Source organism: Thamnophis elegans, chromosome 9, assembly GCF_009769535.1.
Source record: "Thamnophis elegans isolate rThaEle1 chromosome 9, rThaEle1.pri, whole genome shotgun sequence".
In the NCBI taxonomy this organism is placed as follows: Eukaryota; Metazoa; Chordata; class Lepidosauria; order Squamata; family Colubridae; genus Thamnophis; species Thamnophis elegans.
The window spans coordinates 43,310,978-43,330,117 of NC_045549.1; the positions used below are offsets into that span (position 1 = coordinate 43,310,978).

At 35.9% G+C, this 19,140-nt stretch overlaps 1 protein-coding gene across 8 annotated transcripts in view; it reads right to left on the reverse strand.

The window, feature by feature from the left end:
- Positions 1–3,153: 3,153 nt before the first annotated feature.
- Positions 3,154–19,140, reverse strand: part of MYOZ2 (myozenin 2) — a 35,832-nt gene continuing 19,845 nt past the window's right edge. For 4 of the 8 annotated variants that reach the window (XM_032224116.1, XM_032224121.1, XM_032224123.1 and 1 more), the window contains 2 exons: positions 9,287–9,524; positions 5,419–8,808 (listed from right to left, as the gene is read on the reverse strand). In XM_032224116.1, the coding sequence (XP_032080007.1) occupies positions 9,290–9,524 (235 nt within the window). In that variant the 3' untranslated portion in view covers positions 5,419–8,808; positions 9,287–9,289. Of the gene's footprint in view, positions 3,476–5,418; positions 8,809–9,286; positions 9,525–19,140 lie in introns of those variants that run through there. The other 4 variants (XM_032224120.1, XM_032224119.1, XM_032224118.1 and 1 more) reach the window with 4 other exon arrangements.

Genomic DNA, 19,140 nt, shown 5'->3' on the forward strand with positions numbered 1-19,140 from the left:
GGGCGGAGAAACAACCGTCCCGGAGAGGCTCGAGAGGCAGGCGAGCGCGCGCTTGGCGGTGCGGGGGGGGGGGTGGAGGAACAGCTGACTCTCGCGGGGAGGGATCAGGCCTCCTTCAGACGCCAGAGAGAGGGCGGCTTCCGATTGGAGGGAGAGGGAAAGCGCAAGGAAGGTACGCTGGAAGTGATTGGAAGTGCGGGGTTGGGAGGGCCCTGCCGGAAGAGCCAATTCGGATCTCTGGTACCTGCCTCCCCCTCCCCCCCCCGACTTCTGTTTTGTGTGAACACGGCGTCTGGCCCGGCGGGGATCTGCGGAAGTTGACGCCGGGCAGAGCTAGGTTGGTGCGCGCGACGGCTGGCGCGGAGAGCGCTTGAAGGAGAACGTGCGAGATGGGGCGAATCAGATTGGGAATGTGGTCGCAGACGAACGTGGTTGCTCTGCTTAAAATTGGTTCGCCCGAAATGAGTCACAACCGGTTAGATTCCTGCATTGTGCCTAAGCATCATGATTGTAAACAACCCGCTAGCCGGAATAATGTAACATACAAGCCCACAAACAAGCAAACTTCTGGTTGGCTTTGATGATGCGTAAGCTTAGCCTAAACGACCTTTTCCTTCCTTCTTTCCCTGATTTAGATGTATGGTTGTAGCCTATGGTTGCACTATGTGCTTAATGGAGTTGGAAAGCATTGAAAAGAGATACTTCACAAAATATTTTAGCATCACTGAAGCTTAATGCCTATGGAGATTCTCAGTCATCCAGGTCATGGTTTTCCCAAAGGTACTTTTTCAAGAGACAACTGAACTAGTTGTCTCTTGAAAAAGCACCTTTGGGACATCAGTGACTCTTAAAACATTAAAACAGGCAATTCCTGGCTGATTGTTGAGTCACCCAGACAAAACCTCCTTTGAAATCTCTAATGAAACATCTTTAGAAGGAACTTTGTGAATTTCCAAAACATGAAACTGCGTTAGTATTTTGAACACTGTTTTTCTTTGCTTCTGCTGACTTGCTTTGCATGGATCAATTACTGACCTATGGCTAATTATGGTATATTCATATCGATTTCTGAGTTTTGGCACATCAAAAATTGTATGGCCTGGATTCACACAGTCAAGTTAGCTAGTTTGACTTCAATGTGTTGTTTGAATCCATAACAACTTTTTTTTGGGGGGGGGAACAATTGCCCACCAGACAACTACTCCTTTCCATTAATCTTTCGTAACAGAGCCAAAACTGAGTATGTAGATGAAGCTAATAGTTTTCCTTTATGTCTCACAATGTTTTGCTCTAGTACTGTATCCCCACCTTAGGAAAATTCAGCAGGGCCATTCCATTTGGAGCAGTGTTGGAAAAAACCAATAAATATCAATCTCTGTTACAAAATAACAGGAGCTGCCTTCACTGGTCAGAGAATCTGAGGCCATGTATCATCAAAGTGAGCTACAGCATGACCAGCTGAAGGCATGGTTGGAATTCAGAACAAGTGCCAATTTAAAATTGTAGTCATGATGCAGCTGTACAAGATGGGGAGAGAAATCCTGCACTTTTTCCAAAAGTGGACCTGTACATTATGGTGGCAGAGAGAAGACATAGCCTTCACTTCACTAGTGTTTTCTGGGAAGTTTTTGAATTTGGCTCTGCCACCTTCTCCACCATTAGATCAGTGACGTGCAGTCAGGGGAGGAAGGGGAGGCAGAGCCTCACCACTGTCATCATGAAAAGAAAAAAAATGTAAAAGGAAAAAGGCTGAGGTAGTTGCTGCCAGAGTCACAGTGGATGAGTCTGCTTAGTGCTTAACTGTTTAAAAAAGCCTCTAAAAAAGTGCCCTCTACAGGAGGAGGCGGGAGAACCACGTGCCTCATTTAGTCTGACTTTATGATCACTATGTTGGACACAGCGGCGGAGCGGGCAAAAGCCACTTTCAAGAAAGCGGCTTTTGGCCACCCCGCCACTATGTCTGACATAGACGCCTCCATGTTGGACATAGTGGCAGGGCGGGCAAAAGCCATTTTCTTTTTGCCTCACCAGCTATAAACCTCACCGCACATCACTGCATTAGATGATACAAATACATATTGCAGCAGCATTAAAAAGTAGCTGTTTCCCTAAAAGATACATTAGACAGAATATGACTCATAACTATGCCATCCAAAATGCTGAAATGGACGCTGCTCTTCCTGGTGCTGAATTATATGTTGCTTGTTAGTGAGTAAGTTGTGGAGGCAGTTTATAATTCTTCCTTTCCCTTTGGATAGTGTGGAAAATTTTGATCCTCCTGGAAGGTTCATTTTGTTGTCTCATTAGACATCTTTTTCAAAACATGGAATAAAACTCAGGAAACTTGCTCTTTTCAGTTGTAAATACAGGTTCAAGTCTAGATGTGTGTGAAGAAAATACAAATTTCATCATGGAAATTTGATGAACATTCCAATGGCTGTGTAAATGAAACAGGTTTTTTTAAATAAAAAATTAAGCCACTGTGAAGCAAACAAAAGGGTGACTTAGCCAAAAATCCTAGACCTCAGCAGAAAGAACTGTGGAAAGAATGCTGAGTTGGAAAATGTCCAATGAGATAATTCAAGATATAAAAAAACTCAGATGTACACTGTTTTACAGTAGAGGAAACAGGATTCATGTAGTTATGGGTTAGAACACTGAACAAAGGCATGTGTAGAACATAGCACATAAATTAATAAAGTCTTTAAAGGAGAGATATCCAAGAAAGAAAAATACAGGAAGCTCATAATGCTGAAGGCCATTTTTGACCTATGGCTTGGCATGCCTGCATTGCAAAAAGTGGGGAAGACAAAAGATGCAAGTGGGGCACATACTATAATTAATTTTAGATCATATGTAAACATAGTTACTGTTTGTAGTAATTATGGATTACTCCCTGTGCTCTTTAACGTTTGTAGTTCAGTGACAACGTCTGGAGGCAGATTTTTGCCCCTGCCCTTAGTTAATGGAACACAGATTTTTATCAATATTTCATTTAATTCCCTTTATAATGCTGAATAGCCTTGCAAGACTTCATTATGATATATACATTTTGTTTGTTTGTGTGTGTGTTATATAAACATACATATGCATACTATATACATTTGTGTATACATGCATGGTATATGTTTATATATATTGTATGCATATGTATGCATATGTCTATAACATACAGACACAAACACTCCTCTAATTCTATTGGTCAAAGCTTTATGAACTCTACGGTAAAATATTTGGGACCTTCTCCTGCATCTTCCCCCACATTCCAATGCAGTAATCTCTCGACCTATAACCCTTCATTAACAACTGTTCGAAGTAACACTACCACTGAAAAATTTACAGGTCCTCATACTTATGACTGTTGTGCATAGTCCAGTATCAAACTGTCTTGCAGATGAAAGACTTGGCTTGCCACCAATGAAAACACCTGAGCCACGCTGTATTTTGTTCTTGTTTTTTAACAACTTTTTTCCCCCTATAAAGATCAGAAAAGAAGAAAAATGTGAAGAACGCAAGAGAGTTACAAAGACGAGATTATGCTTGCACTCCATTTAAAATTTTGTACATGAAATTAGATAATTGAAAGAAGAAAAGCCCCTGCTGGGGAGTCAATATGTGGTTTAAATAAATTGTTGCTTTGAGAGAATAATTTAGCAATAGCAATAGCAGTTAGACTTATATACCGCTTCATAGGGCTTTCAGCCCTCTCTAAGCGGTTTACAGAGTCAGCATATTGCCCCCAACAATCCGGGTCCTCATTTTACCCACCTCGGAAGGATGGAAGGCTGAGTTAACCTTGAGCCGGTGAGATTTGAACAGCCGAACTGCAGAACTGCAGTCAGCTGAAGTAGCCTGCAGTGCTGCACTCTAACCACTGCGCCACCTCGGCTCTATTAGGTGACATATACATATACACCTAATAGTTGTATATGTTTGCAGTTAACCTCAACTGCACTAATTTATGATGGTAAAATTACTTCTTGGCAGATACTTCTAATATTAATTGTTTTTTCCTGTTTTTTGGATGTAAACTTTAAGATTTTTTTTTACTTTATGAGAATATTACTCTTTCTGTAAGCTTACCTTGCTCTATTTCATTAACAGCTACAGTTATACACTTGTGTGAGACCAGTTTCAGTTTGGCACATGTTTAGTGTAACCATGTTTAGTGGGCATCAATACACTTTTAATATTTTTAAAATTAGAATAATGATTTATCCAATTATAATTTTATGTAAATATTAAACAGGAAAAGCAGTTTATTACTCCTATCCTATAAATACCACTATGTTATAATTTATTGTGGAATGATATTATACAGCTGCAGATTACATAATCCTATAGCAGAGATTTTAGCAACAGGATGAATGGTGATCAGAAAGAAAATTTTAAATCATTGAAAAATGAAATACTGTTGTAGTGTTACAGTTCCATAGCATGCTCACATTCTCAAAGTATGTGTGTGTGTGTTTATACTAGTATATATTACACACGCACTGTATATCATAGTGCTCTCTTTTTATGATCCTGTAATCCCTTAACTTGGGGTAGAGTTGAGGCAACTGGATGGAACTGAGCATTTCCTAACACCATGCGGAGTTCACAGCAGATTTTTATTCTTTGTGTCCTAGAAGAAACATTGGCCGCTACCTAGGATTGAACTCTCAACCTTCTGAGCGGGAGGCGGGCACTAGGTGGTAGGCACTAGGCCACCAAGCTCTTCTCTTCTCTCTCTCTCTCCCTCCCTCCCTTCCTCCCTCTTTCTCTCTCCCTCCCTCCTTTTCTCCCTCTCCTTCCTTACACACACACACAAACACAACTTTAATACATTGGAACGTAAAATGATAACCGTTACAAATTATAATAGATGAATACCGAATAGTGTTATTTTTAAATTCCTGCTATATATCCTTCATATTTAAATAGACAGAAGAATAGGTGTGTCTTTCTCTGTGTATATGTCTATAGTATTTTATATAGCATTATAGTGAGTGAACAAATAATGGCAATTTCAGTCAATTGTCTAATGTAGAAATAGCACACAATGCTTATTTATAGTAGGGATGTCACACTGGAGGTCCTCTGGTCATGGCTGGTTTAAGGATGAATCTCAAAATATCTTCTACAGAGAGGGGTCTTCTATTCAATCAAATGAACTTTCTGTTTATATATAATTTGAGATTTTAAAAGCATTTTTATAAAGAAAAGACTGGAAATATTCACATTATATTTTGAAATACTTATTATTTGGGGGGGAATACTCATATCTTTTTGTCAATTCCAATATCTGACTTTAGTTTTAGCAACTTTGAATGAAATAAATTTATGTGGAATGGGAAAATATCTTTATTTTCATAACGAAACACCAAAGATGAGTAGAAGAAATAGTTACATAGAAAGAAGTGGGACAAAAGCACAATAATGCAATGGAAAATTTATTCAATGTACAACACTGCAAGTAATATTATTGAACAATATTTTATAAACACAGCAAAATAAAGAAGCTACCTTCTTTATCCACCTATTGAAGATTATATAGAGATGCTTTTAGAAAGTATTATTAGTTATTATGCAGAACATACAATATTTTGATATAGGAAATATATTATCAATTTTGTTCTGCAGACATGTAGGAGGCTCTTTTCATTAAAGTAAGATCCTTTCATTACACACATTTCAATTTTCAGAACTTACAGTATGTCTGAAAAAAATAGACATGTGAACTTTAACTGAGGTTTCCACTCAAGAAATACACTCCATTGAGATCAATGGGATTCATTCACAGGTAAGCATTTGGATTGTCTATAAGTTACAATAAGTATTCAAGATTGAAAATAATTTTTTAAATGGTATTTTAGTCATTTTATCACACTTTTAAAGTTATTTAACTTTTTCATCACTTGGCTTCAATATCAAACAGATCTTTCTCATAAAATGTTTATTAAACTTGAGTTTTATACTCAAATTTTCTATAATCTGTCATCTGCAAAAATAATATATTTAATGGTATCTTTTATATAGAATCTTAGGTAAGTCTTCTAGAACATATTGTGTAATTGCTGCTTAATGAATTTGCACATAATTGTATCTTCAGTATTTTACAAAGTGAATCTCATTTAAATGCTGCTTGGAAATCACCATTCCTCTTCCACTCTGTAACTAAGCCAATAACATTAAACTTGATTGTGGCATAGTGCAAAGTATTATTGTAATCATATTGGTTTGTAATCATGGACTTCTGGCTTAATGTTCTATAAAACCCCAGCCAATTATGGCTTATTCTACAAATCAATTGCTAGAGTCACACTGGTATGCTGAAAAAAAAAACATAATGTGGGGAATATACAGTACAATTGATAGTTTAACAAACCAGAAGATTTGTGGATCAGACAAAGAAATCGGTATCTCAGAAATACTTCTTTAGGGCTGAATATCTGATAAAGTGCTAGACAAAAAAAAGTGATTTATATGAAATACTATGGTAGCAAAAAGGAAACAAAAATTTGGAGGACCTTATATAGCTTGATCTACAAGGAACGGAGTGATTTGTTCCCTACAGAAGGGATCAAAAGAATTGATGGAATAGAGCAGCTTTGTTGATCCCCATCAATCAGAAGTTATGAGATGATAATGAGCTTTTGCTAAAAGTAGGCAGCCACAGGGCAGCTTCCCATTGAATATAAAGATATTTTGTTTCTCTCTTCCCACTGTGTGATATGTTTTCATTCCCCAAATGAAAACTTTTTAAATGAAGCCTGCTGCATTTGTCAGGACTAATCCATCTTCCTAGATTTTAGGAAGTAAGGATTAATTAGTTTTACTTCCTAGATTAGGTTTACTTTTTTATGATGTTGATTCCATATCTTGCAGCATAGATATTAAAATATGACTAAAATTAGCAGTTATATTCTTTCCCTTTCAAAGTATTCTCATTTGATATGTTCTATTTCCTACATTACTATCACATGATGTCTGCCTTAGAACCTTTTCCCACTGCTGTTGAATACTATCCACCCATTCTTAATTTGGGAGAAAACTACAACAGCATGACATTCTCCACTCAGGATGTTGACATCTATCTTGCTCCTCTGCAAATCACTACAATCACCTATTCCAAGATAATGTAAAGTTAATAGATGTATATACCTTAAGGCTACCCTTTGATAGTATCAGAATAAGGAAGAAAACAATATTTTAACACCAGTACATCTAAAGTTGATTCAAGCTTGTCTCAATGGACGGTGGATGAGATGAAGGTATTGTCCAAGAGACTTGACATTAAAAGGAGATTGCCAGGGCATGTTTGTAGTGTGGGTAGGTTCAAGAAGGACATTGCCTTTAGATAAGCAGATTATGAAACAAAGGTCGTGTCAGAAATACATTTGATGAAGTAGTATGTGCAATAAACTATAATACATCATCTCTATCCTATTAAAACCTTGTGACTATTTTTTGTGGATAAATGAATGTACATAAAACAGGGCAAAGCTGGTTGCGAAAAATTTGCTTAATTCCATCTATCTCATATATGATGCATTTTGTAGTGTGGTTAGATTCTTGAATGAGATTGCCTATAAATAAACAGATGGATATTTCTTGTATGAATCTACAGCCATACAAGCTGTATATAATGGGTCCCTGTCATGAACAACTGCAAATATAGCTCTGTGCATAGATTCACAGGAGTCATGCAACATGTGATCATAACATTTTAAAACATCTTAAACAGTACACAACATCGTGCCTTTCATATATTTTCAGAATTGAAATTGGGTGCATTAATATATAGACCTACTTAAGATCAGTTTAATACAGGTAGTCCTTAAATTATGACCATAATGGATCCTGCCCATTACAGTCATGAATCATGACAATTGTTAAGCAAGGTGCCCACAGTTTGTCTCACTTAACAATCTCAGACCCTGTTCTCACTATTGTGGTTGTTAAGCAACCATTATGGCTCAAATGAATCATGGGATCCTCAGTGCTGGGGGAGTCCTAGTTCAGTTCCAGGACTACATTGCAGCACCCTCCCAGTTCACACGTGGCTTGCTCCCGCCTCCCAAGGTCTCCCATATCCCTGTGGCACCTTGGGCTCTGCTTCCCACTCTGCTGAGACCTCATAGGCCTTGGGGACTGGATAGGGAAACTGATAGGGGAAGAGCTAGCCCTCCTTCTCAAACACAATTGTCCATCAGTCCCTCCCCCCCATAAACACTGGGACCTCATGCCATTCCAGAAGTGGGCACCATTTCCGAGTGTCCACACTTCATTGTAGCCATTCCCCAGATGGCATCTGCTGCCTAATTAATGTAATGTGGCTTCCATATAGGAAGTCCACATGGCAGATCGACTGCTCCCTCCTGGAGATCTTGGAAAAGGTAAGAAACTGATTCATGAGGGTGGAGAGGAGGGTGTAAGACCAAGTAGGGTCAGAAGCAGGCTCAAGGCCTATGGGAATCCAGCAAGGTGGGAAGCAGGCCCAAAGCCTAAGACGACCAGGAGGGTGGGTGGGGAGAGCATTCAATTTTTTCCCATATGACCCCAGGTGGGGCACTTCAGCTGACATAACTGGGTAGGGGCTGTAAGTCCCTTTGTTCTGATCCGTTGTAATTTCCAATAGCTGCACAAGAAATGGTCATAAGTCAAGGACAACCTCTAACTTAAATTGCAATTTCATTATGGTGTTCTACAAAATACAATATGCAAAAATTCTATTGTTTCCAGAAAGGATATTTTTACTCAGATTCCTAGTGGCATACTTACTTAACAAAAGTGTAGATACTCTTTATTTTGGTCAGTTCAAATCTGCATATAAATAGTAAATATGCATTCAGATTCACAAAATGATATCATGTTTAATTTTATATCATACAGATTGGGTCCGTTAGGGTTTCATTAAAATATGTAGTTTAACCTATAGTGCCTAAACATTTGCCACTATATCTCAGTAGCAAGTCTTACCAAACTAGAATTGATAGATACATTTGTAATATCACTGAAATTGTGATCATTATCTGATATATTAATATAAACATTGACCAGTGAGAATCAATCCAGTTGTATTTAATATGTAGAATATAAAGGCTGAATGAGTCAATGCATTGGCCACATAGTTTTATTTGTATTAGCAATCAATAGCAATATTAGTTAATCTCAAAATACAACTGCATCATCATATCATATTACATTTCAATATAACGTAAAATAGGATGTTGGAACAGATGTAGAGAGTATTAAAAGATTAAAACACTGCCAGGCTGAATCTGATGTGTGATGCACTTACTTTTCACAAATCATCTGTTTCTGGAACACCATTGGCCTCTGTAGGCTGTATAGTTATCATTATGGGAATATTCTCAGTGGTCCAACCTTTAGGAGTCCTGTTGAATGATCTCCTGGTAGAAAGTGGATTAGCAAGGACCATAAATCTTGGATCATTTAGCAGCAGAAAATTAAAATCTGGAACTTTGTACTTGATAAGTTTTGATGCTTTTTCAAAACCACCAAAGGGAGTAGCAACTCTGTAGATGGGGAAAAAACAGAAATAAGACTTATTCTTCTATCTGAAAAGTGGATTTTCAAAAAAAAATCCCTGTATTATAAAAACCTTGTCCTTCTATTTAGAATGATGTCAGCGCAATTTAAAACGCATCAAATATGTTCTAGATAAGGGGTACCAAACTGCAGTCTTAGTGTGCAGGCTTAATTTCACTTGCTGTATTTTACATAAAAATAACCTACTTTGTGATTTATATTTCATTTTTGTGGTTTGTGAAACTCTTAACATCCCATCCACTATATAACAAAAAATCTTATTGTATTTGAGACAAACTATAGATTTCTTGATTACTAGCTCCTATGGTAATGGTGATCATGTGTTTGGGATTATGTATATGTCTTTGATTTTTTAACAGCCAAATTCTATAGCCAACTGATTATTGCTTTCTTATAACTCTTCTTAAAATAGCCATATCCATTTATTTTGTAACATTATTTATCTATATGAATATCAGAATATTGTTGTTCCAAGTTTTTTGACCAATAAAAGAAGGCATTATTAAATCATCATAATTGTTTAGCTTTTTATAACAAAAGCTAAGAAGGTATGGTAACTGTTGGAGATTAATAATTTTTCCTGCAAAGCAGTGATTTGTTTTTGCTGATAGATCATTAGGAGCTTGTTAGTTGGTAATAGTGAGGCATGATGAAGCTGATTACAACATGATATTTTGGTAGCTTGTCATTCCAATGCACAAATATAATAAATATTCATACATTAGTTTACAACTTCTTACATACGTGGGAAGGAAGAAAGATGAAAACTATGTTTGACATCAAGCTCTCTTAATTCAAATCTGTTGAAATATAATGCTATGAGAAATGTACGCATTAAGTTACTTCCATTTCAATTCTGTATGAAAAGGTTTCCTGTTAAGATGACCAGGGAATGGGATAGAAACTGAATGGAAATAAAATTGTTGATGAAAGGATGGTGATGTTGCCTGGAATAATCTATTACAAAATTCTATTACAAAACACACAGATTGTACATTAAAGGATGTTTTTGGGAAAGGTGATTGGCTGAATAACAGTTATTTCTAATGTGTTATTATAATTCTTACTTTATAATAGATTTGGTAAAGAAACTGATCTCTCATAAAAACTAATGATATTGAAATCCTGTCATAAATCATGTCAAGAAATAAAATGTTAGATTGTAGTTTGTTTTTAAATTTCAACTAGTTTAGTCAAATAGTTAATTGAACTGAAGTCAAAAGAGTAACTATAGTTATAGGAAAATATATAACTTTGAATGTCTTAAATAAAGCATTTAAATGAAATTCACCATACACTGTATAGGATGCCATGTGTATAGGAGAGAATATTATAGAATCTTTCAACTATGATGATGTGTTTTAAATGTATTTATATAAAGGGATAAAGGAAGAAGAAATCATTTGTTATATTTTAAGGAGGTGATATGTTACTAAAATTGTTTATATTTGTGATGAAGGTGGGAAGTTATTTCTTTATATATTTAAAATTACAATTAAAAAAGCAATAGTGAACATGTGATCACAGGGCACTGCAACAAAAGTGTGAACCAGTTGCAAAATGCCCAAATTGTGATCACATGACCATTGAGTGCTGGTAAACCATAACTTCAAAGATGTAACCATCATTCTTTGAACCAATGATCATAGGCTGAGGACTAGTTTATAAATTGTCTGGCTCCAAATATCAAGTATGAACAAGATCTCTAATCTCTGATAAAATTAATTTGGCAAATTTATGAAAGTCAGTAAATTGTATTTTATTATATTAAAATAACATTATTGACTATATTAAGAATACATATTATTTGTATACTAGATCAACCCAAAAAAGAGTAGTACAGAGTTCAGTATGGCAAAAGTTAATTCCTTGAGTAATCATCCAGATGATGTCAAGGAGTTGTAATGCTCTATATTTTTTAAACCTAAACTTATAATTTGAGGTCTGACTCACTTTGTTCAATCAAATCTCAAAGACAATAAAAGTTCAGGGAAGTACAGGTATTTTATGCAATATAAAATTAGCCTAGGCCTTGTCCCCCCCCCCCCTCTAGTTTTGTGATTTATGATGTGGTAGAATGATACTTTCTATTTAGAAGACTAATGTATTCAGGTATAGTAATAGCACTCTACAGAGGGAATATTACAAGTAATTCTAGAATATTTTGTTCTTCCAGACCATGCTGATCCTATTATTCTGGGAATGGTCTGACTGTTTTCCACAAGCAAGTGTTTTTGAAAACCTACCAGATCAGTCCCAGAATATCTGAATCCATCCAAACTTGAAATGCTGTCTAAGATAAGCAGGACGCAATTACAAATATTAATGATATTGACAACTCAGAGGCATAATGTACTTTAATTGCAGGTTTACATATTCCCACCTACTTTCCCCACCTACATACATAGTTGATTTGAAAGACATATTGACCTATCTAAAAATTTGATTTGCTAATCATGCTAAATGGTTTAGCACAAGATGTGAATAAATAGAAACAAGCCTCAATACATCTTGAGCTGATGTTTGCCCTTCTATTTCTTCTGTGCACTTGGCAAGTCTTTTAATCTTAAGTAAAGGTAACATCTACTAGGTTGGCATGCTCAGTGATAGTAACAGTGTCAGAGAAATCCATGTAAAATCATGGATTTTGAAGTTTCCATAATTTCCAGAGCTGAGATTGTGGTTAATTAAAAGCAGAAGTGACCATTATTTTTATTTGCAAACCGCAAAATATGTCCCAAGGACTTAATTTTAATTAATATTTAAATGCAAATAAACTTAGTTTTCACCCTGATCGCTTCTTGGATTGCCCCTCTCCCAAACCACTTTAAGAAAAGTGGTCTTGTCAGTATGAAAGCAGTGCACACCTTTATACAAAGCATGGTTTAACAGGAATGGCATATGTAGCCAAAGTGGGAAATTTGACTCTGCTGGAAGGTAAGAGCTATTTGAAGAATAACAATTAGGGTTCACTCGGTAAAGAAGAGGGAAAGTGTTATTAAATAATATTTTGAATAAAAATCTATTATTTTTTGGTTTCTTTTTCTCATTAAGAAATTTTATGTTTATATATTACATATATAGAAAATGTTTGAAAGGAATTAATATATCTAGTTTGTTGCCATTGAACTGCAAGGAGAAAACTGGTTTTAATATTTTGGGCATCTACAGTATGTATCCCCTGATCGTCTTAATAGAAAGTATTTAAAGTAAAAATTAGTTAAAATCACCATATTGTAATTGTTTAAAATTAAATACTGATGAAATTGGCATGCTTCAAAGCAACATGATAGCTTCTACTATTGTCTTTACTTCCAAGAATGTCTCTAGATCCCACAGAGGCGCCATAGGAGTCTTAGGATGTATGGCTGCAGTCCAGATCTTTGTTTAGAAATGTCACCTCCCCAGAAAAACAAGCAGGCTGAGATTAGCTGGTGGGAGCATTCTGGGGCAATGGGAGTTTAAAAGCAGCAGCAGAAAAACATTAAGTTGGGGGGGGGGGGGGTGAGGCAATACCCAGTCAACCTCATCTGGATTTGGAAATTAAACAGCATTAGTCCTACTTAGTCCTTGAATGGATATACCCAGAAGAAACAGTGGCAATTTCTTATGGTTGTTGACAAGAAGACTTATCTGGACATGTTAATAGGGTAGTAAAACAGTACAATTTAAAGGACAAGCTACCTTTTAAATAAAGTATTTTGTTAATATTGTAGCCATTTTATGGTACCTATCTCAGAATTGCAGCCCAAAAAAGCTGTTTACCTTTTTAAATGGGGGCTGAAGAGCTGGGGTCTTGGATAATATTTTCAGGCTGCTAGAGGATTATTATACTGTTAGTTGTTTAATAATTGTTTCCAGTGTGGTACTGGCAGTCAGCAGGAGATGCTTCATGTGTTACAGGATTAAGCTTGCTATATGTAGCTTAGTAATACAGAACTACATCCAGATGGATTGGATTCCTTTACTGCTTTGAAAACAATCCATTTCAGGAAGGGAATTTGACTTCTTTAACAAGATAGGAGGCATAACCAGTCAATCCAGTTTATTGTTACATCTAGACATCCTGTGCTTCACTTCTGACTTAGGTTTCTAGACAGAAGTGCTTCACTTCTAACTTAGGTTTCTATTTAAGATATTAAGTTAACTAAGGGGGGGGGGGAAATGGCTTAGCGTTGGGAAAAAACAGGGCAGAGGAAATAGTTTTGCATCATCACCACCACCACCACCTAAATAAATAGGCTAGCAGTTTTGAAATGTATTAATCACAGAAGTGTGTTGTGGTATTCTTCCAAGCTGACTCAGTTTATTCTTTATGGGATCCTAGGACATTTCCATGGCAAGGAACATAATATAGGTAGTCCTCAACATAAGACCACAAATGAACCCAGAATTTATGTTGCTAAGAGAGAAATTTGTTAAGTGAGTTTTATTCCATTTTATGACTTTTCTTGCCACATTTGGTAAGGGAATCACTGTAGTTATTAAACTAGTAACACAATTGTTAAATGAATCTGGCTTCCCCATTGACTTTGCTTGTCAGAAAGTCATAAAATATGATCACATGACCCCAGGACACTGCAACCATCATGAATATGAACCAGCTGTCAAGCATCCGAATATAAATCACATGACTATGGGGATGCTGCAATGGTCAGAATGTGAAAAATGGTCATGTAACTTTTTTCAGTGTCGTCGTAACTTTGAACGATCACTAAATGAACGGTTTTAAGTCGAGGGCTATCTGTAGTTATAATTTAGAGTGGGGTTCAAATTACATTGTAATCAAACTGAAAATGCAAAGTAGATGAGAAGACATTGTATCCATATTGGGGTTGTTTTTCTTTTCCTTTTTTCCCTTTACCCAAATAAATTAAGCTTATTTTACAGTTTCCTACCTCATACAGGGGTGTCAAACTGGCAGCCCGCAAGCTGGATGCATCACATGCAGGCCACGCCCACCCTAACTCTGCAGAGGGGGGGAAACATCACATGACAGCAATATGATGCGGTGAGCTTGACACCCATGCAGGGTACCAAACCATGCAGCTGCTAGTTCACAATTGCAGTCCAAACCGGTCAAAGAGAGCTCAGAGGACTCAAAGAATAGATTCCTTTGCTTTCTAGGGACATTTAGCACTAGTTTTCAAGAGAGGATAATGTTAGTAAAATGATTTTTTCCATAAAGAAAGAGATTTACTTTTCAATTTCCTTGTTACATTGTGAATGGTATTTACATGGCTCTCCCCGCCCCTTCCGTTCAATTTTGTCAATTCTCAGAGACTGCCTGGATAAATCACAAACCTGGCCTTTAACTCAGTTAGATTTCCTGAATAAATAGTCTTAATTTAATAATATATTCACTGAAATATATTGTTTGCAGAATCATAAAAGGTAATAGTAATATTTCAAATATTGTATCCATTTTGGAAAAGAAGTTATGCAGTTATGTCTCAGAATCATTCCCCCCCCCTCCATGGTCATTAGGAGAATTGCAATGAAGCCTCCTTTTCCTCCTCCTCTTCCTCCTAGTTAACATCAGATTAGAGAGGTACAATTTTTCTCTCATTAAAGATTTAATTAATGATTAGAAGAGTTTGGTATAGATCATCATCTGCCTTTCTATAAGAAATAAAGCTCCTATATTTTCAAGTGACCAGCAAAGATTGACAGTAAGGTTGGGAGTTATTTTGATATATAACACAATATATATTTACATAATATGGTGTCTAATAGCTGCAGGCAGGCTATTGCACCCTTCTCTAGAAATTGCTAGTTGTGTTCCCCCCTCCCTGCTCCCTCCTATTTTCTCCCAAATCTTGCATTGGGGGGGGGGGGGTGGTTCTATTTTTTTCTTAGCACAAGAGTCTAGTTCCCAAAATCAAAGAATTCAGTCAGTCAAAGGAAGGAAGAAATGGGTGTGTGGTAGAAACACAATTTTAAAGACAGTTTGGAAATGAAAGTGAATTGGGAGAGTAGGACACTCATATGAATTCCAGGCTTTTTGCCAGTCTTCAGGACTGGTATCTTGTGTGAATCATTTGGAACAGGTTAGGGATCGTTTGGACTAGAACTCACCGCATTGTTGAACTGCCTCACTATTAGAAATAATGGAGATTGAGTTGGGTTTGGTATGTGGGTCACCCATTATGGTTTTAATATCCAGAGTACTGTCAGAGTAGCTGCTGGTTTCATGTCCACCATCAGATTATGATACAGAAACATATTTGCAGACTTGAATTACTTAGTTTAGTTCAGTTTGATGTGCTTATTAGTGTATTATTAGTTTACTTCAATTTGGTTCTGTTTATTAGGCTTAAATCTAAGATGGACAGGATAAATACTGTTTTTAGTCACCTACTGTTGCATATACATTTTAAAAAAATACTGAATTTTATGTTAGATGAATTTTATTCTAATTAATGTGTTGTAAGACTTATTGTGACAGCAAATGACTCATACATAAAAAAACTAAAGCAATACAAGCAGCACTTTGTTATGCTCTATAAATCTTTTAGTTGCCTTCTGAATCCATTCCAGCTCCTTTTGAATTGTCACAGCTAGATGTGAAAATATTCCAATGTGGTTGTGCCTGATAACTAAACGGATGTTGCAGCTGTATTCAGTCATTTTATCTGAGCTTGTTCTGTTACAGTTGCAAACAAAGAGTTAGGTAACACAAAAGCTTTGTTGGTTTAGATAATTTCCAAATCTGAATGGGGAGCATGGAATATAGTCAGCCTTTATATTTCTTTGATAGCAATGAGCATGCAACTGCAGTATTAAACTCAGAGTTATATATATGTCCTTGATGTTCTTGCAATTACATCATATAGATGTAAGGGTCTGACTCACTCAGAGACTGATCTCATAGTTTAGACTCTATAGACTCTTTGATATGACATCATTTCACTTTGATCCTCCAAATTGTAATATCCAAAATAGGAAATTTACATAGATATAAAAAAATAGAAAGGGGATTTTGTAAGATTGTCAATTTACTACTAAAGTGTCATTCTTATGTAGTTAATTTTCACAATGTTTTCTGAATTGTATATTGTTTTCCAAGTTTAAATCTTGGGTACTAGTGAGCCATGATGACATTATATGTGTCATGATTCACTAGACCCAGCATAGCCATTATTGGGTTCTTTATTTCCTACTGTTTCTATGATGTAAGAGCAAAAACTCATCAGACTATATTATTGTAAATTAATTAAGAGACTATCTTGCACACAGGCTCCCAAAATCACTTTTCATTCCCAGATATTTTTTATGAGGGCCCATAGGATATTGATTTCCTCACCATTAGCTCAATTATGCTCACGGTTGTAAACATAAGAAGATTTATGACAGCATGTGTGTAGTTAAAAACAATGGTTTTTCTTAAGAGAATGACATAACAGCGATATTATCTTATTTTTTCCCCCTGTCTTAGTTTTGTAAGAGAAAAACACTGAAAAAACTTATGGTTCTCCACATGAATATTTTTTTGTTTTAAATCTTCCAATACAAGTTTTGCCATTTTTCATTTATAATGTATAGTAATCATGAAATCATATCCATCGATATCATTCTGTATTTTTCCAAGATGGGCAATTCTTCTTGAGAGAAGGATCATGCCTAGCCGAAGGTAGGTATAGTATTTATATCCATTTATTTGGCATATTTAATTGTCACATTTGTATAGTATGAACATCTCAAATTATCCCGCCAATTCTGATTAACCTTGAAGAAGCTCCTTACAATATCTGATAAAAGGGGACTTCTGAGGGCATCTGAAGAAATAATAAGGGATTCCTTATTGATAATACATCTGTTTGATGTGTCCATGCTAGCTAGGTTTATACATATAGTACCCTTAACTATAGTTAGATTTTTTTAGTTCGGGTTTGATAATGCTGAATGGGCCTAACCACTATGTTTTATACATGTGATTCAGTAAATTGTATGACTCCATGCAAATGGCTTATTAAGCAAATCATGAATTGCTTAAGTTAGCATGATGTGTTAACCCTAGTCTGATGTCTTATCATATCTTTAGTAATCAACTGTAATTTTTTGGTTAGTTTTCTTAAGAAATATTTGAAATGCCATATTTTGCAGAGCAGAAAACCAGTCTTGACCAGCTGCTAGAAGCATGTAGTGTCTATTTCCTGTTTTCTTTAGCAGTGAACTATTGCCTTTTGATAGTTTTGTCTGTGTGTATTTTGTGAGTATGATGTATTAGTCACTCAGCATTAGCTACAAGCTATTAAAAACAGACATGGTCTCTCAATAAATGAGATTATTATATTGGGTATGAATAAACATGATCCACAACTTGGATATTTTATAAAAACACTCCCAAAATATTTTGAGTCAATGTCAACATATTTAGAACTTTTGCTAAAAGCTACAGATTAGAATTTCACTGATGAATAGTGGGTTGTTGTTTTTTTGGTGTGGTCAATCTCCTTAACATGTGTGCTGCATTTATATAACAATTTCATTCTATTTTGTATGCATTTATCAATTTTGATTGTTTAAAAATCCTAACCATCTAATTAAAAAAATTACAAAAGAGTCAGTTTATTACTAAAGCACAAAGTTCCTTCTACAGCTGAATAAGACTGATTGCAATATTCTGAGTCTTCAGTTTATATGAAAATGTGTGGCAATTAAGTAAGATTACATCTCAATCCCTAAATTTCAAAATGGTTTAATAACCATTACATGGAACCTATACATCTATAAAAGTAGTGGGAGAGAAGAAATAGTAACATATATATTTTAGAAAAGACCCTGGGCAACCATTTGATTGTTGAACAAATATTTATTGTGCATGGTGAAGATTGCAGTGGGAATCATGATTGTTATGTAAAGTCAGAAGGGGATCATGTCATACATATGGGCAAGATTTTATGTTTTTTCCTGGGGTTGTTTGTTTTTGTTTGTGAGCATTATGTTTAATTGGGGGGGGGGATAAAAGAGATTATCTGTAGCTGAGTTGAACTGTAGAAGTTTTAGTGCTCTCTGAGCTTGGTTGTTTGTTTGCAGACATTTCAACTGGAATAAATGATTACAGAGTGCCAAGAACTGCACATTCAGTTTTTCCACCTGGAGCCCAAGATGGTGAACAGTGCATGCCCTCCCCTTATATTTTCCCCACAAAATCAAAATGTGCACTATTTTGGAGTGTAAGAGTGACTGGCTCAAAGGTAACCAGGAAGTTTCCATGGCCGAGGATGACCTAGAACCTCAGTCTCACTCCTTCCTGGCCCAACAAATTAACCATTCCATTAAAGTGATGATGGGAAGAGTGACTGTTTTTTTAAGAAGAGCAAATTAATGAATATGTTAGGGTCAACTGTGGAATATGGAAATATATTTATATAAATATATGGTGAGGTTTCATTTAGGAAAATGTATATCTGTTCATATCACAGAGAAGATATTACAGAATGAGAAAATATGAAAAAGGAGTATGACCAAAATACTTATAAGCAGTAGTTCATCACCACATAAATTACATAAAGGATTTGGGTAACAGGTGAATTGGATAAGCGATGATATGATAGAAGTATATAAAATTAGCCAAGT